This window comes from Dicentrarchus labrax, unplaced genomic scaffold, assembly GCF_905237075.1.
Source record: "Dicentrarchus labrax unplaced genomic scaffold, dlabrax2021, whole genome shotgun sequence".
NCBI classification, from domain to species: Eukaryota; Metazoa; Chordata; class Actinopteri; family Moronidae; genus Dicentrarchus; species Dicentrarchus labrax.
In genome coordinates, this window is record NW_026136722.1 from 16059654 (window position 1) to 16086754 (window position 27101).

Sequence of the window (27101 nt, forward strand, 5' to 3'; positions counted from 1 at the left end):
GTGCACTAGAAAATAGAGAAATGATGGCTGGAGAAAGAATTGTCATACAGCACAGAAACGGAAGAGAACAAGATTAAAAACAGCAGCTGAAAATGCAGCAGAGTAAAGATGAGAAGGGGGAAACAGAACAAAAGATAATACGGAGTGAGGATGACGCAAAAGAAAAGCTATTGTTATCTTTAACAACCTCTGCTTGGTTGGGCATAAGTCTCCAGGGATGCTGTACTGCCTGCACATCACCTGGTACACACAAACTAGGCAAAAAAAAATCTCTATTCTGGTCTGGTGCACAACAGCAGGAGGGGAGGAATTAAGCTGGAAGCAGTAAAAATCCCAAATGCATACCCCACTAACACACACACACACACACACACACACACACACACACACACACACACACACACACACACACACACACACACACACACACACCTCTATATACATTTCCAATGTGTGTGTTTTTGTGTGAGGATGTCTAGTGTGTTCTAGAGGAATGCTGTTTGTTGCTGATGTACCCACCTTTATCACATCCTTGGTCATCTGATATAGTTTGCAACAAGGAGAAACAGAGTGTAAAACATTAGCATCGGAGGCGGAGAAGGACAGGTCGTTCTGGTGTAAGATGGCAGATAAAAGAATGAGATTTGGACATTTATGAAATGAGGATTTTCAGATTTTAAATTTGAAGAGTTTTTTTTTCGTGGTCGTCAATGACGTCACAGACGAGCCAAGGGTGTGTGAGTCTGTGTGTGTGTGGTGGCGGGGTCCACATTTAAAGAGCCCCTGCTGGGATTTAGGGGAATTAATCAGAGAGCTGGAGGAGCGTGGAGGGAGGCCGAGACATAAGAGTCACCGCGGGCTTGCTGCTGCGTGGCGTAGCAGGGCTAGCTGCCATATTGCTAAGCTCTTGTTGTCTCCCCGTTGGCTCAGACCTAATCGGATCGCACGCAGCTTACGCGCCACGAAGAGCCACCACTCGCATTACCCACTCACCTGGCCGTTTACACGCCGCCTCTATAGTGTCATGTGAGAAAGTGAGAAGTGTAATGTATTGCTGAGGCTTTGTTTCTCACTGGGCGCAGCTTGTACACACTGTCTGGATCTGCTTAAGCTGAACTGCTCACTGGCCAGATGGACCAAACATGAAAGAGATTAATTCATATCTGTGATCCCTCCCTCCGTCTCTGTGTCCCTCCATCTCTCCCTCACCCCCTTTAAAGCATAGCAGCATGGAGAGGACAGACAATGAATGCTAATGCCTCTGAGAATGCCAATTACCAGTAAAAAAAGGTCAATAAATGTCAATGAAAACATTGCTGTATTTATCCAGTGGACATATTATTGTCCTTGAATGACAGTGAGTACATTAGTGTGGAGAGGAGAGCTGATGGTGAGAGATGCTGCAGGTAGTAAACTGTATTCATGAAACAATGCAGAAAGATGCAGTGGAATCCTGGGAAGCAGAAACTTACAGACAGGCTTTTTAGGGGATTTTGGATTCGGGAGCGTGCCCATTTTCATCCTGTAGGCCAGTCGCCTGGAGGAAAGTGCGGCAGGACAAAGAGTCAAAGAGGATAGAGGCAGGAAGAGAATCATCAGGTCAGAAATACACAGCGAGCGAAAGGCGGGGAGGGAACGTCAGAGAGGTGGAGCTAAAGATTTAAATAGAACACTTATGAACATTATGAGACAACGGGCCAATGGGCACAGACATGTGAAAGGCCCCCCACCCTCTCCTACGTAAGAGTAAGACCCCCCAAACTGAAAGAGAAAGAAAGGCTACAAACCATGTGGTTGGTTTATGTGTCTTTGTGATTGTTTTGTGTCACTTTGCAGTCATTTAGAGTCTTTCTGTGGATGGTTCATGTCTCTTTATGGTCATTTTATGTGTCTTTGTTTCTATTTATGGTCAATTTGGGTCTCTTTGCAATCGTCTCTTTTGGTTGTTTTGTGTCCATTCACAGTCATTTTGCACCTCTTTGTACACATTTAATTAACTTTCTATCAAGGAACAGTCGCTTCAAACAGAGGCTCAGTGCCTGGTAGGCCTGTTCGGGAACACAACACTGTGTGGTGTCATGCTGCATTTAAAGACATTCTTTCTGATTCATCATTGTTGTTAGAGCTCAGCAGGAACCAACAACATCAGCAGAAATGTGTTATTTCATCCTAAACATTTATTCAACATGCAAAACCCCATATTAGGGCTTTTCAGAGCTTGGCTACCCTCTGACCTGTGTCTTTTTCTGTGTTTAAGCTGTGGTTATTAATCCAGCAGACGCCGCAGTGTTTGGCAGGGGTCTCCCCGCCTGCTGAGATTGCTTACTGACGGATTATGACACCAACAGTAAAAGCATTTGCCTATTCAAGGCTGCGTTTTCATTTATTTTTTTCCACACTGCTTCGATGCTCCATCTAATGATAGTTGACCCCTCAAAGTGGAACACATGAATGTGGATTTAACAGATTACAAATGGCTGGATAAAATAAATATCAGCACTGTGTGGGTGAGCCGTACAGTGCTGGCGCTGATTAGTTTACACCACAGGTTGTTCATGTGAAGTGTGCGGATGCATGATGTGCTACCCGTCTCCTCCTGGGTGCTCTCACCTCTCCTGGAACTGTTTGGAGGGGACGAGTCCGGCCCGCAGGTTGCTGTCTCCCACACGCTTGGCCTGCCACCACGTGGGGTCGTCCTGGGTCACGATCTGCAGGATGTCTCCCCGCTTAAAAGGAAGTCCCGCTTCTTGGCAAGGCGTCGCTTTGTCTTCCAACGGGATGTAGTCGAACAAGGCTCTCACGTACACCTAGAATCACAAACAAAAAGCAAAAAAACATATTTAGATAAATATTATTGTAAACATGGACAAAGCGGTTTATCTGAGTTGCATGAACCTTTCACTGAGCATGCTCAGTCACTCACACTTCACCTCACCTTGCTCTCCTTCAGTCGGTCCTCTTCTTTAATGGCAGGGATTATCTTTAGAGTGATGGAGCCCTGGGACTGGGACTAGATCACAAATAGACAGAGTAAGCAGGGGAGAGAGGATTGCGACTGTAGCCTCTAATTAAAGACAAACACCACTTAAAAAGAACCCCGAGGTGGATTAAATCTCTTTTAGTTTACCACTGCTTCTGTCTGAGGCAAATACAGAGAACTCTGTTTATTATTAAACAAAACATGGGCTGAGCATTTCAGTCATTATCCAAAAGAAAAACCATGAAGTATTCAGCATTCAACAGATTGAACGGATGCACATGACTTTACTGTCATGCAATTCAAAATACTACTTTATAAAACATAGTATGGAACTGATGCAATAAATAATAAATAAAATACAACAGGAGCTTCTGACTGTGACAGATACATCAGTGAGTTTAGACACTTTATAGGCATTAATGGTGATGGCATAACATTTCTCTTTTTTAATGGTATAACGGCGATTCAGGACACAGACTGAGTTGGACTAAGAAAGGTAGTTTTTTTTTCTGATCTTTGAGTCACACTGAGTGAAGTTTAGGGTATTGCACCGCCACACTCGGATGTTGATGGCAATGTTCTTTATCAAAGTCAATGGCATGCATGAATCATACAGCAATAACAGCCTAAATTAACACATGATATGGGATGATACAGAAAAATATAAATGCATGGCAAAAATAGCATTTTGTCAATATTGTAAGTTTGAGCCCCCCAAACTTCATAAATCATGTTTTCGGGGCAGCTTATGACTTATTAAGTGGAACCAAGCTCCCCAGAAGTTTGCACCCTGCATAAAAAAGGCCTGATTTAAACTGCTTTGATGCAGTTGGATCAGATTCCTTTTCCACTTATAATTACTAATATTATACATACTGTACATGAATGCATAAGTATGATATAAGGGGCTTCTCAGAATCTATCCTGCTAACTCTTATTTCCATTGATTCCACAAGTAAGCGACACCGTTTTCCTTAAACTAAAAAGTGCAAATTATACACATTAAAATATTGATCTTGAACTGAAAATGATGATTCATCTGGAAATATATTCTTGCAACCAGTCTTCATTTTTTGTGAGTTGATCTACTGTATGCCAGCATTTCTTTGAACACAGATATTACAGCAGAACTGTCCGTCTCACCAGCAGCTGACTGATCTCATCAGGTCTCTTGTGGATCACAGAGACTCCGTTGACCTCCCTGAGTTCATCTCCTACATGGACCAAACCTGCGAGGGGGAGAGACGGTAAATGAATGCGCAGACTCGAGTGCATCAATGACGAAGTGATTTCACTGATCTGGGTCTTTGGGGTTTATCAGACGTATCTCAACATCAGTATCGTTGTCAGATCCACAGATACGGGCTGCCTCCGTCCTCAGCTGTGATCTATTTAGCTGCTGCCACAACATTGAAATCAAAAGGCTAAGAGAAGTCAGATCAATACGCTTATTCCCTCAGGACAGAGCAGCACATAGCAGACACGCTATGTGCAATCATACATATATGATGTATTCACAGCAGACGTACAAAGAGACTCAGGCTAATTCTGAAATCCTTCTACAGCTCCCGTCTCCACTAACGAGAGCTCTTTCCATCACTTGACGCAGCAAGAAAACGGAGGAAGACATAAATGATTAATGGATACACTGATTGGTTTACTTTCCCAGCATGCATGTTACTAATGCCAACACACACACACACACACACACACACACACACACACACACACACACACACACACACACACACACACACCTGCATGTGGCAGATATTTCCATGGTAACGCCCATGAAAGGATCTTTGCTGAGTCTATATGGTGCGATTGATTCTCTGGGGACTCGAGGAGAGCTTTGGATTTCAGCAACAACCGAAGCATCCCTCTCATTTCTCTCCTCCTGCTGCATCTCTCTCTCACTGTGGCTTTGATCTCACTGTCACTAGAGTATCAGGTTTTGAGTTGTTATCCCATACACATATGCATATTCTTTTGTGAGAGTGTTTCATTGAAACCGTCACACTGCTGTAAAAAAAAACAAACAAAAAAAAAAAAACAGGAGCCTCCTGGTAGCTCGGCTTCCTGTGGGCTGTGCCACATTACTGCAATGTGCTGGCTGTCGTCCATGCAGGGAACAGTCTTTCCTATTTCTTGATTTATCTATATAGCAAAAATGTCCCAAAAGGTCATCTTTAACATTAGCCGCTGATATTTAACGTGGTGATTTGCACATGTGGAAGGGTCTGAACGAAGAAACAGATGAGCACACCTGTACAGGTCAGTGGTTGCCAACCTTTTCTGATTGCAACCTCTTAAAAGGACCAGTGTGTGGAATTTAGTGGCCTCTAGCGGGGTAGTTATCCCTTTCTACACCCTCCCCTTCCAAGCAAGAAGAAGAAACATAGTGGACACATACCTATGAATGTTATATTCAATTTCTGACAATAGATTCTCATAAATGTCACACACTGGACCTTTAATTCAAATCAATATCTGCTTGTGACACCTCGTCACAGTGTGCAGTGTAAGTGGAGCTGCAGCTACAGAGCACTGAAATCATGTTCTCCTTATCATTTGTAGGAATTCTGGGGGTTTTAATGACCCAGTGTGTAAGATTTAGTGGCATCTAGCGGTGTAGGTGCATTGCATGGAATTGCAGACCATTTCATTAGAATAATTTTTAAAGCCCTTCAGAGGTAACATGATACACTATTTCACAAGAAACACTGTAATTTTGTGTTGAATTAATTTTTGTCCTCATTTCCTACCTATTACCTTTTAGATTAATTCCACTCCCTCGTCTGTGTTGGGGCCCTAAGGTTGAGAACTACAAGTACAGAAAGCCCAGAGGAACAAAGAGAGAAGTATAATTTACCACTTCGGTCAGCTGCACCTCCTCTCATTATCCGAGCCACGATTACCGCCCCGGTGGCGTCGTCCCGCCTGATGGTGGCTCCCTGGAGCACAGACAGAAGAATATGATCATTAACAGAAAAGAGCAAAGGTCTCTGTTCTCCTGCAGACTCTTATGTTCTCTTCTCTCCTCTCATCCATCACAACCCACCAGAGGCTCCTTGTTCTTCACCAGCCTGACAATCTTCACCGACTCTTCCTCCAGCTCGTCCTCGAAGTCGTCCGGCAGCGGCGGCAGCACGGGGTCAAAGTTCTTCTGAGCTACAGTGTCGTGAACCGACAGAACGGCCTGATGGGACAGGAAACAGACGTGCTGAGATTACACTGCTGACGTTGTGCGTGCAGAGAGCGGCCTCTGACATCTGCCAGAATCAGGGAGCAGCCTCAGAGATGAAGTTACAGTCTGATGTTGGTGTAAATAAAACATCTGATAGGAGAAACGGCCTCATGAGTGTACACCAGCGCCACATCTCGTCCTGTGCGTTTACCTTGAGATGTGGTGATGTCAGCAGGTGCAGCAGCTCCTTCTCCTCGGTGCTCATCGGTCCACTCTGCAGCTCCTCTGCCACCTGCCCATCATAAAACATACATGAACCGTGAGCCATGGCCCAGTGTGAACCTCTGCATGTGTATACCAGTAATGACCAGTGCCATTTACTGTGGAATAAATGCATGTAGCAGAAGATAAGTAGCGAGCAGCTGAGGTCAGCAGCTTCTCCCACTGATGACTGGTGAGAGCGAGAGAGCAGCAGGATATGGAGTTTCATTAGATGAGCGGGATGATTCAGCACTTTGAGAACATTAAAATTCACTTTTGATACCTGCGTTGCTTCTCTGTGGGAGCTAACTCATTGTGACTGACTGCTGTGCCCAAGTGGAAAAGTAATTTGGGGTGTGTGTGTGTGTGTGTGTGTGTGATGAACTTACATCCTCTGCCAGAGAAGAGGCACTGTGGAGGACGGGTGTTGGACTCTGTCTCTCGTACTGTCTCAGCTTCTCATGAATCTGTAATACAAACAAAGATTTACAGTTTATTAGAGGAGAGACTTTCATAAGAATGCAGGTTAAAGGACCAGGGGCACCTAAGGGGGAAGGGGGAAAATACCCAAAAAAAAAACCCCCAGAAATGGAAAAGGAAAAAAGAGGTTAAGTGTAGAAGAAAAAAAAAAAAAAAAAAAAAAAAAAAAAAAAAAAAACCCCCAACAAAATTTTTTTTTTTTTTTTTTTAATTTTTTCCCTCCATTTTATACTACTTCTTTTCCTCCCTTTCCCTTTTTTTGTTGGGGAAAAAAAAAAAAAAAAAAAAAAAAAAAAAAAAAAAAAAAAAATTTGTGCAGAAAAACAAGAAGCACTCAGAACTCACGGCTCCATTAAGACTGCAAAAACCTTGAAATGTATTATTGTAATTTTTTGTTAATTTTAGTAGTTCATTAAAAAATACAGAAGACGTTATCAAATCAAACAATCCCGATCTGCACCGAGAACTAAATGGTTTTCTTCCTTTCTACAAATATCACTGAAATCATCTATTTTGAGATATCTCCCTTAACAAACACCTTAACAAAACAGCAATTAACAAATGGGGGCCACAAAAGTACCTTCTTGATAGAGGACTATCAAGGGAGGTACAGACAAGGAATAGACAAAATTTCCACTCAAAATGGTCGGTACAAGGAATGAATACATCAAAACGAACCCATCAGCTAGATTGATGTGTGTTTTTTTTATCTTTAAACACTATGAATATAGAAGGAATACTATGAAGCCTTGGAGTGTTTCTCTTCTTACAGTGTCTTTGGATCATCCCACAGTTGCTGCCTATGACGGTCTTCAAAAACAACTGTCCATTGGACCTCTCTAACGCCTGAGTGAATGTAACAGTACATAGCTGCGTTTTAGATCTACATGTAAATAATGATTGTTGCTCATGGAGTCTGAAGGAGTATCAACCTTCATGAGGTATCCCAAGCTCCTCTCACTGAAGACATCTTTGAGGAAGACCATGTCCTCTTTGTGATTGGCATCGGGACGCAGCTGAGAGGTCAGCAGGGCCAGCGTTTCATGTAGCCCTACAGAGGGGAGGAATGAGAAAACCCATCATGTAGATTAACATGAACAGATGGAGCACGGCGAGTGTCGAGCAGTATGGACAGTATGTGTTGAGCATCTGTGCCAACTCATCTCACCCGCTCCTGCTGTGAGGACCGGCATGGCTTCTTTCATGGGTCAGTGAGGTGAGGGAGGGGAAACCTGGCAGGAGGAGAAAGAGAGAAATTAGAATCTCCATACAGATGCTGACGGTTCAGTTTCTGAGAGCTCTCACTATCTGGGTGGATTAAAAACAACTTCCACTTCTCACAAAAAGGTAAAAAGAGAAGGGCAATGTGTTTGTGTGAGCATGTACGACATCTGGAGACCTATGTACAGTTATTATAGCCATATATCATCTTCTTGTAGACTCCATGCTATAAATCCAGGCTGCATTTCCCATTTTGCAGTGCAGCGACCTCATCTGCGAATGTGTAGGTGTGTATGCGTATGTCTGCTTGCATTATAGAGCCGCGCTAGTAAGATAAACAGTCACAGCTCATACTATTAATCACACAGACTCTCACCGCGCCCTCTGAGCCCTGTGTTGGTGTGTATGAGAGCAGGAGAGTGGGATAATCTGGCATATACCTGTCAGAAATAACTACAACGCTGCGTCACACAACTCTAGAAATTAATTAAACTGTAGGATGGACTGTAAGCCATTTCACATGCAACTGAATACTAATGATTTCAAGGCAACTGTCTTCACAAAATTGATTAAAAGATTCAAACTTAAATTTTAAAACTTAAATAGATTTGTGTTTTTCTGAAGGAGAAAGGTAAGAGAGTCAAGAGTTTGAATTTGACTTAAAACCTTAAAGACGACAGCTGCCTAGAAAGTATTTGTTTTCTTAACTTTTTCTTTACATTTGCAATGCCAGTCCAAGTTTTTCTTTATTCAGGAACTTTCTATCAGTATTTTGGAACATAACAGGACAAAGTAGATCAGTGAACTAGTATCTGCAGTCTGCAGCCGCTAGCAGCTCTGTGAGTCAACAGACGCTTTGACATAATGCTTACATAAGAGGTGGAGTTTTGTCTGTCCTATCTTTACTTGAGTATTTATTTTTCTGACAACTCTTTATTATTATTACCCTCTATATTTGTACACAAATACCTGTACTCTCTACTAATTTCAAAACAGGCTCATTACTTTAGTTTTTATGCATTTTAGGGGAATTATCCATTTTTACTCAAGCAAAAGTACAGATACTTTAGTAACAAGTTAAAAGTGCTATTTTTCTAACTTTTTTTGTACTTGGTTACTTTCCACCTCTCTTTGAAAGTGATTTATATGTCTTTATGTTCTTAAAAAAAACAAAGAAAAAATTATCTGCATGATGGACTAAACAAGATGTTAACAGATTTTCTGTAGTACTTACACACTGTAAAACCAGATTTAACTGATTACACTGAAAATGTCAAGTAAAACCAACTCCATTATATTGAATATAATAGTAGCTTTAGTAATTTTAAGTGACACCAACTTAATTTTGTCATTTCATTTGTACTGTGAAAACAAAATACCTAGTAAAACGTTCTTAATCAGGATTATTTTTTAATTTACAAAACTGAGTTTGTCTTACTTTACTAAATTTAAATATAATCCATTTCAGTTGTTTTATTTTGTTCAAATAATTTGCATTACAGGGCAGTACTGTACAGTAACTTTCCATATAGTCACATGCTGAGAGATCTATGAGAGCCTCAAAGATTCAGTCGGCTGAAGCGCTGCACAGACTGCCGGATTATCGCAGCCTCTACCGATCAATATCCCTGTCACTCCACTCAATATTCTGCATACTTCCTCCCACTGGAAACACAAATCAATAACAGAAACCACAGACTCCATCATATCACTCTATGGTCCGATGACGAAACAGCACAAAACACCACAAAGCCAAAACAATACAAAACAAAGCTGCAATGAAGAGTTTTAACATTTTCAGTTATTTTATCACTCAAGCTCTGCTGGAGGAGTTTGGATTCATAATGATGTTGTTGTGTCAGGATATACAGAATAAATAAGCAGGTAAACATGGCCTAGTCTGTCTATGTCTACAGTACAAACTGCATTATATAATCACACACCACTGACGCATTTACTCTAGTGAAATATTGACAGAAATTGTATTCAGACTGTTTAGAGAAGAGGCAGAGGCCCATTTGCTTAACCTGTCTGTCGGTAGGCGCGTGTCTGCTTTGCATGTGTAAAATAAACATAAGATTTGTAAGGGATGTAGTCAGTATAGTGCTGTTTATGTTACAGTGTTCATCACCCTATGGATGCCTGCCATAATGATGCATCTATTTATATTGTGCATTACCTTGTACAAAGACTGTAGAGCTTATAGCAATAAGTGTACATGTTGTTTAGTTGTAACTCCATGTGTGGTTGGTTAAACATGTAGATTTGTCTTTGTTTTGTAATGATAGATTTGAGATGTTTGTGAATAATTGTTCAAAAAGTTGCTACAGAAAGAGACAATCAACAAGCTTTTCATAAACACAATAAGGCTACGTTCACACTGCAGGCACAAGTCATCCAAATCTGATGTTCTTTTGCTCATGTGTGACTCAGATCTATTTGTTTGCAATGCAACCTCAGTGTGAACAGTCATATCAGAAACCATGTGACTTTTATGTCACTCTAGATCTTTTGTGATGGAGGTCACTTCAGGATCGTGACCTGTTCACACTGGAATCAGATATGGGCCACATTTAAAAAAAGCAATGTGAACAGCCAAAACAAAAAGAATCAGATCTGAGTGCTAAGGTTTGCAGTGTGAAGGGAGCTTAATTAGGATTTCAGAAGGTTATTGAGACAATGATTTATGTTTATTAAGAATACTGCTTATTTGTTTAAACGAATGACAAAATCAAACTTGCTACGACTTCTTAAGGAACTGAGTTGCACTTGATTGTTAATTTGACGAGATGAGCTGTTCTGTATGCTGAGTTTATGTGGTTACACTGTGAAAAAAAGTTTTTAAAAAGTCTTGTTTCTGGTAAATCAGTCTTATTTTTGGTTTAAAAAGAAATCTTGTCAAGCATGTTTTGCATTAGAAAAGTAGTCTTGTTTGTCTGTGTCTTAAAAAGATATTACAGCTAATGTTGAGCTAGATTGAACCAGTAAGAAGTTACAACAATGATTTGCATGATATCACAGCAGAGGAACAAGATTATTTTCTTTATTTTAAGAGTAAGACCACTTTCACAGAGTTGTCTTGTCCCAGTGTTGGAATTGAAGCAGCTGTTTTGTTTTCATTGTTTTAATACAAAATGTTAATTAATAATAAGAATGTTCTGGTGCCTTCATTTAAGACAAAGTCGCTTATTTTTATTATGCTGAAATTGTGTCTTATTGTAATATTTTCTGGCTAATTATTAGTCTTTGAAGGTACAAATTCTTAAATCAGCAAGTGACCAAGAAAGTGACCAAAATACTGTCTATCTTACATAACTGAGTTTTCATTGCTTGTAATAAGCAAAACTTGCTTAAACTTTTTAAGGCCCATTTAAGGCAAATTTTATGCTAGTTTTAGGAATTCCAGCCAAGAAAAATTTACTTACCCCATTAGATTGTTTTGCTCAATACAAGAAAATATGATTATATTTATGAATATGTAGCTGGTTTCTAGCAGCGTATAGGTGCCAATATGGATCCTAATAAACAAACAATCTCTGCAGACAGGAGACAAAACAACCCATCAATGCAACACTGCACTGGCTTGTGACCTGTAAGAAGAGCATGCCAACCAGTGCTCAGTATTACAAGCTATGGATAAATGTGCTGGAGAAGCAGGTGTGTAGCAGATAACGTGAGGCTTACAGTCAGCAGGGTTAAGACCACGGGGCTACAGCAGGCAGATGGTCCGAACAGAAACAATGCTGGAAACAACTCATACAGAATCTAGTTCATCGTGGAGCTAATGTGAAACAGCTGTGCAGACAGATGGGCAGGTAGTTTATAGGAGCAGCAGACTCTGCAGTGGCAGCTAGAGGCCAGGTGAGGAAATGCAGGTCTGAGATCATAAATGGAGACGAAGTAAACAGGGGAAGAGGAGTCAGAGGAGGAGGACAGAGCCGATAATAGAGTGCCAGTTTATCCCAAACAAGATGAGAAAGGCAGGAGTTTCTGGAAACATGGAAACTAAAAGGCAAACAGTTACATAATTAAGAAAAAAGTGAACGGTAATCCAATCATTACGAATTTAAAATACATTTTAAAATACAGATTGACACACTGCCATGCACATAAGTCTTCACAAGTCTCACAACGCCACTCTGGTCTCAAGTGAAACCATCTTACAGTTGTCAGTTCATTATCGTGGCCTCTGGTGAAAGAAATGCTTTCACCGGCTGTAAGTTCAGCCATTATTTTGTCATCAAGGCAGAAAAAAGGGAACATCACAGCACCGTGCAAGCTCTACCCTCCAGCTGTGAAAATGATCTATAGGCTACTGCCTGAAGTTCTTCTTTAAAAATACTGAGAGGACGTTTTATGATGCTAAAAATCTTTCTCTTTTAAGGTCACATTGTTCTGTTGTCTTAATACACATTATTATTGATATTTCTTTTCTTTTGTCTTTGTTTGAATATTTGGTGTTGAGGTAATCAAGTTTAATTTAATGTAATATTTGAATACTGTGATACTTGGATTAGGTTACTGATCATGTTTTAACAGGTAATGAGTCTTGTTGTTGGATAACATTTTTAAAATAACCCAACCCTGCTAATATCATTTTAAACCTCTTAAATGAAAGGCTACAATGTCTCAGTTTGCTTTGATTAATGAATACATGAAATCACATTTATACAGGATTGTACTCATCAAGATAGTAACAGTAGCAGAGGCTTGTTATAATATTTTATAATTTGGTAATCACTTAAGTTCACAGAGTTCGTCCAATACTCTGCGACTACCAATTGCTAAATTTAAAACTAAACATTACACCTACTAAACATCATCATGTTAACATGAATGTGACAGGTTTGCATGGCTGTAGACTCCTAGTCTCATTATATATTATCATCCATTCACATTGTCCACAGACTCACAATTTGAGAGGATTTTGTCAATCAATAATCAAACTAGGATCACTATAAGCAATCAAACTGGCCAATCCTATGTCTTCCCTTCCCTCCCTAATATTTCTCCTTTTTTCTGGGTGACCCCCTAAACCCACTCAATGATAGTGGCCAATATAATGTAAAACAACCCTGAACCATCGTATGTGTTTTATAGAGACATAAAATGGGATTTAGGTTAGCTATGTTACAGAATTGTATTCTTAGACTCTCTACCCTAAAAACATCAACATCGATATGTAGTGCAGCAAGTGAAGAGTTCCTGAATGAGGACAGAGAGGAAGCAAACTGCAGCCGTCAAAAGCTTCAACTTAAAATCAGTGCCAAATAAAATCTGAACAAAATGACAATTATTCTTTATTTTAATTTGTGTTCTCTAACAACAGATTATGTAATAAAACCAGTATTTTGTAACAATCTGCTGCATTTTTTAATAAACAGCCTCAATCCAATATGTACATTTTCAAACATTTTATAATTAATTGTTACATATTGAGGTGGCTATGACCTGCATTTTGAATAAGCTGAAGCTTTTTGATGGTCTTTTTGTCACACAGAGGTACACAGAAGTAACACAATCTGCAGCTCCTCTAACAGCCTCTTGGGGCTAGAGAGTCACCCACCATACAGCCCCATATTAAAATGTCCAACTTAACAGCAGAAATAAACATGTTTACAGCCTGGTACAATAAATGGTTTTAAGTTTCTTTAGCTAAATACTCCGTTCATGACATCTGTAAGTGGTGAATTCCTTTAAATTATCAGGGGTTACAGTTATGCATAATTAAGGAACATGGCTGCTTTGAGTGACGTCACAGATAGCCTCAGCTCCACCCACACTCCACATATTTTTCTAATTTTCTTATTAACCGGGAGCCGGTGGAGTCCGACTACTAAGACGACGACAGCCAGATCCGACCACACTCTGAGCTTCACAACGGCTCTTCAGAAACCTTTGAGTGGCGTCACAGAGACTACATCCGTTTTTTAAATATACAGTCCATGTAGTCAAAAAACATGTGAATGAGTTTTGTCCAAGTCAGCATTTGACATCTTACCTGAGTTTGGTTATTACTGCTTTTATATGGTTATTTAGGCCAAGATCAGAGTCAACTATAACGGCAAGAGGGGCACCACAGGCCATATGAGCCTATTTTAATATTTGGGAAATGTAATTTAGCTTAATTGTTAGAAATATAAAATAAGCAGATGAAGACATCCTTTTTGTTTGGAAATGATGTAATGTTCCATATTATTACATTTTCATCATTATTATTCATGAGAAAATCTGCAGTGTGTCAGCCTAAATTTTACTTGTTTTAATGTTTCTATACTGCAAGACTGCACTTTTCTCACTCCTCCTAAAGCATTTCTAAAAGTATCCATGCGCTTTGATGGTACGTAATAAGAGCATGATTAGCAGAGGCAGACAGAGACAGCAATGAGTTCATGAATAATGAACAGAGAGGATATTACAGAGCCAGAAAGAAGGATGAGGAGAGGCAGCACTTCTTTTTCTTTTTTGTTCTGATGGGAGAATCAGTGGGATCAACACGCAAGAGACAGTCTCTTTATTCTCAACTGTGTCAGCTGGGATTTTCTCCCTATAACCTCACTATATTTAACTCAGAGAGGAGGAACAAAACATCATTATCAATACAGCATCTCAGGACATGATAAAGTACTTCATTGTGTACCTTTCATCCTCAGCAAAGAAAGCCGTTTCCTCCTATCTCCTCTCACCCATCTTGTGACTGACAGAACTTGTAGATGTGTATACATAAAACTTTAATGTCTCTTTAATGTGCAAAGAGCAGATTTATATTAAAGACATCGTGTGAATGGACTTAATCCCTATGGAGGACTGCACAGAAATGTACGGTTATTAAAGTTCTGGTCTTTTTTAACATTGTCCACATTTCTTCATCACTTTTTCTAGTGAAAAGTTTCAATACCATGTTTGTTTTATATGTATTGTTAATAGCTTTTTATTATTAGAATGAAGAAGTCTTTGGTTGACCGCAATCGGTGTTACACCGCAGTGAACGAGAGATTAAGTAAACAAACTTGTGCTTTAGCTCACGTGTTCTGTGCAGACGGAATGTTTTTAAAGGCACTGGAGAGAAACAACCAGACCAGCATCTAACTAGAGCTGCACGATATAGTTAAAACATCATATTGTGATTATTTTGATTATATTCGATATGATTGCTGATTAGTGTGGGAATGAATTTTCACTGGAAAAAATCTTAAAATCATGATGATTTTTTAGGGCCTGTACCGAACAAACATGTTTTCTTACACCTGAAGAACGAGATGTGTACACCAGGGCATCTCTGCAGCACTATAGAACTTAATTATAATGCTGTTTGTCACACATTTACCTTTATCAAAAAACTGCAGCTTCTGCAATTTGCATATTGCGATTTTGATAAGGTTTTGATTAATTGTGCAGCCCCTACATCTAACGAGACTAAAGTGGCATTTGCAGATGTTTACATGCTGTTTAATGTGCTAGCTGAGCAACTAATTATCTTTCTAGCCTGCAAACTCACATAAGCAATGCACTTTTCCCTCGGTGAATGTTTTTTCAACAAGTTAAGGTGCAGGACAAGTGTTTGTGTTTGCAAGTTGAATAAGAAGGAGACTAATGGTGAAAGCTAATGTGGTTCTTGTGTAGCAGGCTGTTCATTGGCCCTGTGTGACTGTCTACGCTGCCTTTGATCGACCGCTGACGTTTATGCAAGATGTGACTGGCTGCATGGACATAAGGTCTGCATGGACATTTACCAAAAAGTATAAAACATAAAAATCTCTATCTTGATTTCTTTGGATTCAGGAGAACAAAGGACACCTGATTTACAGAACGAATGTTTGCTGCAGCTGGAATTTTTTTTTATTTCAGTTTGGTTTTGCTTTTTGATGATAAATGAAACTTGCAGCAACTTAAATATACAGTATGAAGTTCATCCATGTCCTTCAGAATCATAGCAAAAAGACACTCATTATACTGTGCTGACATACTCCAGAACTTTCCTACAGATGATCTTGTTTTTAAGTTTTCTTCAGTATCACAGTAATCCAGTGAGAGACATTCACGGCAAACAGAAACTGAAAACACTCTTAATGGTGCCAGATGGCAGAAATGTTAAATCCCTGACAACAGCACACAGTAATATGCTTTAAGAATGCACACAATGCATCTCTAATTTCTAGGTCTTCAAATTAGTCAACAATTCATGGGCTGGATATTGAGGAGTCTGATTTTGTTGCTTTATGGGGACATTTTACAAATACCAGTGAAGGGATAGGAGGACCCACTTCTCCCTTTTTCCTGGAGACAACTGAGAAGGACCAAACTGCTTCACGTAGTTTTAGGAATACATTTGTCTATATAATTAAATTGTAACAAAAGGGTTAGACGTACTGATGCATGACTTTGTGGAGGACTGTGAGGACTGGACAGTTCCTGACCTGATGATGACTTATGAGGACCATCCTATCGGTCTCTGGCTTTGACTCCCAAATTAAAACACTTTCAACTTTTAGTTAGTGTCCAATGGTTTTTTCCACCACTAATGTTGTCAAAATCAGTTTAAAGAAAGCAAAAGCCAATAAGGAGAGAAAAATAAGTTAATTAATATAACATTAGCCCAAAACTGCAACCAAATTATGTTTGAATGTGTCTGAATAATTCAACTGGAGATGTTTGTTCAGAAGCCTTTAAACAATCAAACGTGTGTGGTTCATTACATTTCCCTCTGCAGCAGTTCAGTCAGTAACTGTCCTGGGAGAATGACATCATCTGCTGAGCTGCTCTTACATCAACATGGCGAGGTCATCAGAGAGAGGCATTGTGGGGGATCTGATAGAGGGCTGGATGGAGGTAGTAGTTTTGTTGGAAAAGAAAGTGAAGATGAAGTATTTCATTTCTGTGTTTTGATATTTGAAAAATCTGCAGTCATTTCCAAGTACATTCTTATTTTGTTTACTAGGCCAGTGGTTCTCAACCTGCAGGTCGGGAGCCACAAAGGGGTCAAGATAATTTCCAGGGGTCGCCAACTGGTAGATAAACACACATATTGTGGCAAGCAGTGCAGAATGAGAAACTGGAAGCAGCCCTCACTGCTTTCATCCCTTTAATTACATTCAACACAGGGGACAAGAACTCAGCACACTCAACTCAACACAGTATACTACAGGCTATATCAGTGGTTCCCAACCTGTGGGTCTGGACCCCCACAAAGGGTCGCCAAAGCTTCACAGGAGGTCGCGAGGCCTTATTGATATTTTTATTACAGTAATTTTCATACAAATTAGAGTGTGCTGGAAATGTTTACTTTTTGCGTACTGCCAATATTTGTATCAGCTCATTCTCTTATTCGTGACTTTGGCTTTACCGCTTTCAGAAAACTGGCAGGAAGCAACCACATTCCCGCTATCTCACATCACTGCAAAAACACTACTACAAACATCAAATCGCCAAAACATCACTGATCCAGAAATAGACTCAGACATCACACTTTTTGCATTTCATCTTAGAAAAAAAAATCATTTTCCGTTCAAATCTAGTTAAGAGCTTAGCTGCAGATCACACAAACATGATGGAGCCCCTGTGAGGTCACAGAAAAATCTCATAAGTCAGCTGATCAGATAACAGCCTTCGTCATGTAACGTTCATCTCGACACATTTAGCTAAAGTGCAGACGGATCAGCCGTTACTACCGCTGCTGCTGCATTAATAGCATGATCCTGTGTTAAATAAGAGATTTGTAAACCGAAATAACACTGCATATAATTCTCAGTGTTTTTCATCCACACTTTATACGCTCATTCATAAATAGATAAGCAGTTTGGACTCACATATGCACTCACAGCGCTCAGCTCGCATGACCACACAACTAACAGACATCCTGCTCCTCCTACTCCATCCTACTCTCTCTTTTCTTTCCCCCACCTTCTGTTTCTATTCAAAGTCCTTGATTCATGTTTTTCTTTGTCACACTCTTACAAGCTCGTGCAGAAGCGCTTTATTCTCCTGCTTTGAGTCACGAGCCCTGGAGGTGGTGTGACGTCAGCAGGTTCATGAGGACAGCGGTTGGTCCTGACAGTGGTCAACGCAGAGCCAAGAGTTTCATCAGGTCTCCCTGAGTCCCACTGATGCTTCATCCAGTAAGACCTCAGCCGTAAAGATGCTACAGAGCAGCCACTGCTGAAACGGAGCAGGATTATAAAACCCGACACTCAAAATCCTAAAATAATGATATTGGTTCTAGAGCTGCAACAAACGATTATTTTCAGTGTTGATTCATCTGTTTACTGTTTTTGCAATTAATCGATTTATTTTACATTTCATACAATGTCAGCTCAAGGTTAAGTCTTCAAACATCCTGTTCGGTCAGACCAGCAACTTCAAAGATTTTCAAATTACTATCATGTATGATTATAAACTATTACTACTGTAAATATGAGCAAATCCTCACATTGGAGAATCTGAAGCCAGAGAATGTTTGACATTTTTAAGTGATACAGAACTTAAAATGAAATATAAACTTATAATCAGTCACTCTAAAAAATTAGTTGGAACAAGTACATACAAGTACGAGTCATCAATTTAAAAACTTATTAAGTAAGAAAATACGAAACGCTAATTCCACTAACTCCACTAAATGTAACTGTAGTACATTTGTTGAAGATAATTTCATCAGAAGATGCCATAACTCAAAAAGATTGATTCAAACTGTAAGTTATGTGAAGAATTTCAAATCATAAAAAAATGAATTTTGATTTGATTAAAACATATATACACATACTGAGTCAGATATAAAACCTGAATGTGCATAAAAACGAGTTAAAAAGCGAGCAGAGAGGCCCACACTGTACCAAAGTAATAAATACATCATTAAAATAGTGATCTAAAATTATTGTAATTGGTGAAACAGTAAAAAAGTAATGCTTTTTTACAACAAATGCAAACTTAACTCAACCAACCTAAACATTGACAGTTTAAACATCTCATCTAGACATGTATTAAGACATATATGGAGATAGTCTGCTTGCAACAATATATGCAAGCAATATAATTTCCATATTAGAATCTTTTACAAAAAATGCATCTATCCCTTAAAATCTGATTTTCAGTGAGCAAACACTTTCACTTTTCACTTCCACTTTCAGAAGATGAATGTGAAAACATCCTTCTAGTGTTAATCTCTGCACATACATAATTCTGCACAGTGAAGCTCAAACACCCAAGTAGAGAGGGATTTATTATTGCAACAACCTGGAGTAATGGATTAATTGACCAATCATTTCATCCCTACCTGGTTCTGCTGCCATTTTACTTTTAATCTTGTGTGAAAATACATGACAGGACAAGTTTTTTAAATGCACAGACATCAAAAAGGTCTTGAGACTGCCCTCACCACAAACAGAACTGATCTTAATTTACATTGTCTATAGACCTCTTGCAGACGTGCAAATAATGACTCAGAGAAATTGTTAATTTACTGAGATGACAGATGTTTATGTGTAGGAACTAAGACAGAAGTACTGTAGTGTTAAAGCGTTAAAGAGGCCTTAACTAACCTTAACAAAGCCATTTTAGTGGCCTAACCATAACCAGACCTTTACCCCAGATATGGCACATCAAAAAACACTCATATGACGATTTGAAGGGGGCTGACAATTAATTTTGTCACTTGGGTCTGAGAACTTTTTGAAGAAAAAAGGGACATTCACATGCACACCCAGAGGTGGAAAAACAGTAAATTTGTCTCTTTGAAATACATCGTTTTGTTCAATCATCTGGAGACCAAAGTCAATATTATTCTCAATGATTCCTCTCACACAGTTTCCAGCATGAACATTGGTATCATTGGTTGCTTACCATTGTTTCTGTTTGTCCACGGCCTTTAGAACGACACGTTTAGAGGCGTTTTCTGATTCGACATACCTATCAGCAGGACATCATCTGTCAGCTGCTTTGTTGCTTATCACTGTAAATCAAGTAAATTCATTGTATGATATAAAAACCCTGGTTAAAGCTGCAGTTGGTAACATATATAATAACTTTTTGTCATTATTGCTCAAATGTTCACTGTATTCTGGCAGTAGTACATGAGACAGATAATCAGTTGGTTTCTGAGGTTCGTTCTAGTTCTCCTAATGTTACTGCAAGAATCTGCCGGGCCTTAACGAAAACAACCAATCAGAGCCGATAGAGATATAAAGACGCTTTGGGCTGGAAGATTGAAGGTAGTTGATTGTTGAGTATCATTCCAGGAGTCCCACAGAGATGACCTGGGAATGAGACTCAGCAATCAACTACCTATCTTTACTCTGATTGGTTGTTTTCGTTCAGGCCCGGTGGATTCTTTATGTCATTAGGAGCGTTAGGAGGAGCCAGACGAACCAGATTTTTTCACAGATTATCTGTCTCATGTACGACTGTCAGGATTAGTGAACGTTTCAGCAAATAATAATAAAACATATTTTTTTTACAAAAATGACTACTGCAGCTTTAAGGCTTATTTAGGTTTAGGCACCTAAAGACAGTGATTTGGGTTTAAATTACTTCTTGCTAAGGTTAGGAGACCATCGGTTAGAATCATAAATGTGGTTAAGGTTGGGGAATGATTGTAGTCTGTTGGTTTGAAACCAGAACGGAACAGCAGTAACACCATTACATGACTTCCTTCTTTCCTTTTCCTGGCTGCCAGTGGGCTTTTTCACCTGAACGTAAACATATGTCATCTTTGGCCACTTGCAGACTCCATTGTTTATGTGGTGCTAGAATATGCTCTCTGTGTATGTTTAAAAGATGATTCAACACAAAATGTGCCATCTGGAGTGGTTATCGTGATGCCTGTGAGGGTATAGGGATCATTAGAAACACCCTCTCGAACATAAGAGCTCTTAATGAAAATGTATTGTCCACATTACTGCAAAAATGCCTTGGCATCGAGATGCTAAAACAACAAATGCTCAGTCAAGCTGTTCTAAACAGGCTTCCAGATGACTGGAGTCAACCCTGCTCGTGTCCCTCCTTCAGGACCATATACTCTCATTCTGAGCTACGTGCTTTTTACAATATGGTGGAAGATTTTATGTCTGTATCAGTCACCAAGCAATGAAAGTAAAGAATTTAAGCAATGCCAGGAGCAGAAGGCTGGATGAGTATTTAGCGCTGCAGCCTTGTGTACTGTACTGCAATTTTCACATGTGTTCTGCATGTACTGACACAACACAGGCCAACAAACACACACAAACACACACTGCTGGGTGGTATACATCAATGCAAGTGTCCTCACACAGCTGGGAGTGACAACATCTTGGTCAGTACACGATCGAGCGTCTTGGCTCGACTCTGAGAGAATGAATGCCGCTCACACACAGCTAATCCACTGTCCTGACAGTAATGGGAGGCAACACTTAAGCATGTTTGGCCAGCGTCCAACATGCCTTTCACACACACACAAACACACACATTTCCCAGACTCACACCGTCACACAGATGCAACCACAAACCAACCGTCATATAATCACATATCAGGAGCGAGCAGAGGGTGTGGTCAGACAGAAACTTATATCATCTCCAATATGGAGGGAAACTACTGATGTTGACAGCTGACACACTCCTGCACACTGTCACACTGTCACTACACCCCCTCCTCAACCCCTGTATACCCACTCCCTCACTGCTTCACAGCAAAGCACAGGCAGATGTTTATTTCTCTCCTCTGTCTCTCTGTTCTTACTTCCTCATATCTGTAGAGCATAATACCGGCCCTCCATCCGTCCCTCCCTCCCTCCCTCCTCCCGCTTTCACTCTCCTCCATCTCTCTGCATCACTCTGCAGTGCTACGCTGCTCTGCTCTCCCCACATACAGCCTGTCGTCAGCTGGCAGACGGAGGAAGAAAAGGAAAGCACACACCGGATAGCAGAGCATCCACGATGCCTCGTATTCACACTGGAAGCAGAAAGGCGTTAGACACACAAATGTGGACAGAAATGAGCAGGATCTTCTCACCTTCTCTTCTCTCTGTATCTCCTCTCTCTCTCTCTCTCTCTCTCCCTCTCTCTCACACACACACAGTGTCTGTGTCCCTCCTGACTGCAGCCACACTGTTTCTCTCGCTCTGATTCCTCCTCCTCCTCCTTCCTTCTTCCTCCTCCTCCTCTGGCTGCTGCTCTCACAAACCTGCTGCCGCTGAGTGTCCGCCTCTTCCCCTCTCTTTCTCTGCCTCCCTCAGCCCCTCCCCTAACCACCCTCCTCCCTTTACAGCCCTGATACTCTCTCTTTTCCACAGCAGCAGTGGATGAAGAATGCTACAGAAAGCTTGAGATTTTTTGTTTTGTTTTTTGCCTATGAGAGGCTTTATGTGTTGTTATTATTAAAATCAAGTCGCAGGTGATTTTCTGAAAAATAAATCTGTGACTATCTTTTGGAAATCTAGAGAGTCAGGTCTGAAGATATTTCCAGAATCCACAAAGCAGAGTTGGGGTGCTGAGAGAAAGTCTGTCTATATAATGACGTCATACTAAATGCATCTATGCATTCATTTGACCCGCCAAGATAATTTATAGCCTATCAAAGAGTTACCAACAACATTTTACACAAATATTAGAACTTTTAGCAGATAAATACCAGTGTACACATAAATCCCAGCAAGAAAAGGGAAAGTCTTGAACCCCCCTCAGCACCCCTACTTCCAGTGCCCATGCTACAAAGACTGCATGAAAAAAATGAACACATGCACAATAATTAAATAAATAATAATAAATAAATGTTCTTACTTGTTTCCCAAGTTGTAATTTTCCAACAAAGAATGTAGCCTGATCTGACATCTCTCCTTGCTAAGAAAAATATGAACACAGTGTTATGAAGGAAAATATACTAATTGTGTATACCTAGTTAGCTAAGTAATGCAGTCTAATACAACAATCCTACTCATATGAAGTTATAGTTATAGTTATAATATAATTTCAGCCAATAAGACCATTAATTATACATTTTTGTATTTTAAAAATAAGGTCATAACCTGTATTTTATGCACACCTGAGGGTAAGAAAAAGCTGAGATGTAGTGATCAAAGATGGACGATTTAATATTTATAGCTCAGTTTTAACCAAATCTAACCAAACTATTGTTGTTAACAGTTCTGACTCTTCAAATGTTTAACACATTTATTTTGCCAGTAAAGAAAATCAAAAAACTTCACAAACAGGTTTTGTATCAACTACTAAACATTTAGCACAAGAATTCAAAATAAACTATTAATTATTATGTACCGATCATTAATCGTCATCCCTAGTGTTGATTCAACTTTATGATCATTGGGATGATTACAGAAACCCTAACCCTAACCCTAGTCCAACAGCAGCACAGACTACATCCTCCAAACCGACCCCACAGTTCAACACCTCTCACATTATAACCTTTATGAATAGGACTTATCGCAGGACTGCTGTATTATACTGCGTTGGTTTTAATGAGGAGTTAAGCCTAATAAACTGGCAACTTAGAGTAAACAACAATAAAAATAACATTAAAGGTGCACTAATCATTATTCTTATATTAACAGTGGATCAAATGACTGTGTGTAATATGCAGGGGTTCACTCGTAGGGATAAGTCGCCCGATTCCTTCATCCCTTATGGGCGTTTTAGCATCTTTTAGCTGTTTTCCACCTTGTAGCACTGTTGTGTTATTCATTTTTCAGCTGCAGCATGAATCTATTTTTCTCTGAATCTTTTCAAGCTCTCATAAACCCATTGTACACTGCCTACCCAGCACCAAAGAACAGACACACAAAGTTAGCTGATAGTTAGAAAGTGAAAGTGCTCGTGGCTCTTGCTGGTAAAGTGATAGATAATAAATCTCAGGAGTTGATGGAGGCCAAAACACAGCTACAAAGAGAGTGAATATTGGACTAAAAATTAATACTGACTTTTGCAATCAATACAGCTTTTATTTATTATGAAAGAAAATTCTGTATACAGCTTTAAAATTTTGTTTGTGCAGATCGATGAAGCAGATACTCTTCTGGTTAAGGTCTTTGTTTGGATTAGGGAAAAGTGTTGGAAGCTTGAAAAACTGGTTTTTTTATCTAAATGGTTAAATGTTGGAACGATCTTTCCGGTTTTCCAAAGATCTGGAGGGGGTTTTACCTTTCAGAAAAACAGATTGTTAGCTCTGTAACTCAAATGTGATGATAGCTGGGGCACAACCTGGGACTAAAAGATGCTGTAGATATTGTTACTGCTGTATCTTCTCTTTTCCCCTTTTATTTTGGCCTGATTCTACTCTAGCATGTTGTGGTGGCTAATTGGATCTGATAGGCTGCCTCTGAGAGAGTTCCCCTCCCCCTCCTCCCTGAGCCTGGCAGGACTGAAGCTGAGGTTGTGGCAGCCCACCTCAGCTCTGGAGCGGCTGATCGCTCTCTTTGTCTGCCTGCATGTAGCTCACACAGCGGACACACAGCATCTTAATGATGGGTTAACCCCCCTCTACACACACACACACACACACACACGCACACACACCCCTCGACCTCACCCCTTCATTCACATGGTAATTGTGGGTGTTTCCAGTCTGTCTTCATGCCTGGGTGCTCCCCCTTGTCTTCGTGTCAGGACCGCCAAGGACTTCAGGATACAAAGAAGTGAACACATGAGATTTCATTCAGTTAAGGTGAACTCAAGGTGATCCATGTGTTGTTCTTCATACTGATATGTGTGCACATAGAGTCAAGTCAAAGGTGAAATAGGAAAGTAAATAAATATAACATGAACATGTGTTATGATGCTTATTGTTTAAAGTGTGTAAGAAAATATTTGAATGATAAAAGTTAAGTTAATAGTAAAAAAGTGCCTTGGGAAAAATTAACCATATTCTCTTATTGCTTAAAAATATATATTTTTACATGAAAGCATCAATTGCATCCTGTTTCCTGAAGCTAAAATGAAAACAAACCTTAAAGGTCCAGTGTGTAACATTAAGGAGGATCTACTGGCAGAAATTGAATAAAATATTCATATGTATGTTTTCATTAGTATGAGAATAAGAACTATTTTTATCTACAGAGGGCGGGGGTGCGCTCCTGTGGAGAATTTTTCACATGTTTTGTGGCCACTGTAGTTTCTCTGACACACTTGGAAGGGAGAACTGTGTTCAGTGTATCACAATCTGCAACTTCACCGCTCCTTAAGCTGCAGATTGTAACTAACACTGTTGGTGTCTGTAATTGACGACCTCTGAATGATAACTGTGTGAAGTGTGTAGGAGAAACTATGGTGGCCACGAAATGCAAAAGGACATCTGTTCTGGGCTACTGTAGAGACGTGGAGGACTCCATGGAAGGCAACCAGCGGTGTCTGTAGATAGAAACGGCTCATTATAAGGTTACAAAAACACAATAACAATAATGAAAACATACCTCTAAATATTATATTCTATTTCTGCCCATATATCTTACTAAATGTCACACACTGGACCTTTAAGCAAATAAACTAAGAAAGCTTTACTGGAGCTTTTAGAGATTATTATCCACATCCCTGTAAGAGAAACTTTTTAAACAAAAAAACCCCTGAGTCCTGACCCGTTACAGCCAGTGCAGTGACAGCGGCGCTCTCTGGATGTCAGCCGGACAGAGCGAGCATCTACGATCCAAACATCGCCATTAATTACAGCAGAGGTCGTTACGGGTCTCTGGCCAAATTGATTCAGAGGCATCTGCTAACCTCCTCCTCTGGGGAGCAGGGGAGGCCGGCCTGATGTCCACAGTGAGAGTGGAGCAGAAGGCCCGAGCTGGCGTCTGACCCCACAAATAGGTCATAAACTGGGTCTGTGTGTGTTCGGTCAGCTCCAGTGGGACCACATGGACGGAGCTGAAGTCAGATAATAGGGCACATGCTGGGGATTCTGTGAGCCATTATTGTGTACTGAGTGCAGATGTGTTGTACCACAGAATGACACTGCATCACAGAATGATGAAGCCAAGTATTTACTTACTATTAAAAGTGCAGCAGCAGCCAGACATGGCCTTCAGTGAAATAAGTTTGCCTCATTAATTTTGTTTCATCTCAGTCCCTATGGCATCTCTTCTTTTATTCATCCTGTAAGCACAACGACAAAGCAGAAATGACTGAAATCTAATTACTTTGTGCTACAAAAAGAATTCCAATAATATTTTTTCCTGCACACTCTGTATTGTGCTTATATCACAGTCTCTGGACATTCATTTTGTAAAGGAAAAAAAATGAGGACAGAGCAAAGAACGCATACTTTACTGGGAAACTGCAATGAATCATCTCTCTGCAATGCTGTCGGGATGTCATGTACCAGCCCCTGTGTATAAAATCCTTTTTATTTTTTTAACAGAGCATGAAGCATTTTGTTCTCTATAGAAAGTGCAACAGGCAAAATGAGCCCAAACGTTTCCTCATGGTGAGCAAAACGCCAAAACAAAAACAAAACTACAGTTGCTATTAGACATCATTGTCTATAGGACTGATAAGATAATAGGCTTTTAGAGGATGTAATGAACACTGTAAAGAAATTTTTTTTTCTGACCTTGGATGGTAATTTATCATCCTTGTTGGAGAAGCTGTTTTATTACTATACATTTATTAACAATGACGGCTAATTAGTGCATCAGCAGCCGTCTTACAGGAAGAGAATTCTCCACAAGCAAGAAGTCTCCACCTGCTCTCTCATGATGTGTACAATAAGTGTCGGGAAGTATATGTCAGCTTAAGCTTAATAATTAAAATTGCCTCAATGGATGTATCCGTCTACAGCGTTTTAGTGTACATTTGTTAGTTATAAATATTAAGTAAGGTTAAGATTAAGTGCTGCAGTCAGATATACGCTCCCTGCAGATATCCTGACAGTAGTACACGAGACAGATAATCTGTGAAAAAAAATCAGGTTTCTCTGACTCGCTCTAGCGTTCCTAATGGTACTTGCAAAAATCAAACAGGCCTCAACAATCAGAGCCGATTACTGAGTTGATTATTGAATCT

The 27101-nt window shown here is 39.9% G+C and overlaps 1 protein-coding gene across 4 annotated transcripts in view; it reads right to left on the reverse strand.

Annotated features, from left to right (window-relative positions):
• LOC127356264 (MAGUK p55 subfamily member 3-like) overlaps window positions 1–22265 on the reverse strand; it is a 29644-nt gene extending 7379 nt beyond the window's left edge. For 2 of the 4 annotated variants that reach the window (XM_051387891.1, XM_051387890.1), the window contains exons 1-12: window positions 22105–22264; window positions 8077–8140; window positions 7841–7959; window positions 6818–6895; window positions 6379–6459; window positions 6042–6179; window positions 5853–5934; window positions 4124–4209; window positions 2936–3010; window positions 2611–2807; window positions 1473–1537; window positions 520–540 (exon numbers count right to left, since the gene is read on the reverse strand). In XM_051387891.1, the coding sequence (XP_051243851.1) occupies window positions 520–540; window positions 1473–1537; window positions 2611–2807; window positions 2936–3010; window positions 4124–4209; window positions 5853–5934; window positions 6042–6179; window positions 6379–6459; window positions 6818–6895; window positions 7841–7959; window positions 8077–8113 (979 nt within the window). In that variant the 5' untranslated portion in view covers window positions 8114–8140; window positions 22105–22264. Of the gene's footprint in view, window positions 1–519; window positions 541–1472; window positions 1538–2610; window positions 2808–2935; window positions 3011–4123; window positions 4210–5852; window positions 5935–6041; window positions 6180–6378; window positions 6460–6817; window positions 6896–7840; window positions 7960–8076; window positions 8141–11813; window positions 11865–22104 lie in introns of those variants that run through there. The other 2 variants (XM_051387888.1, XM_051387889.1) reach the window with 2 other exon arrangements.
• Between the last annotated feature and the right edge of the window lie 4836 nt (window positions 22266–27101).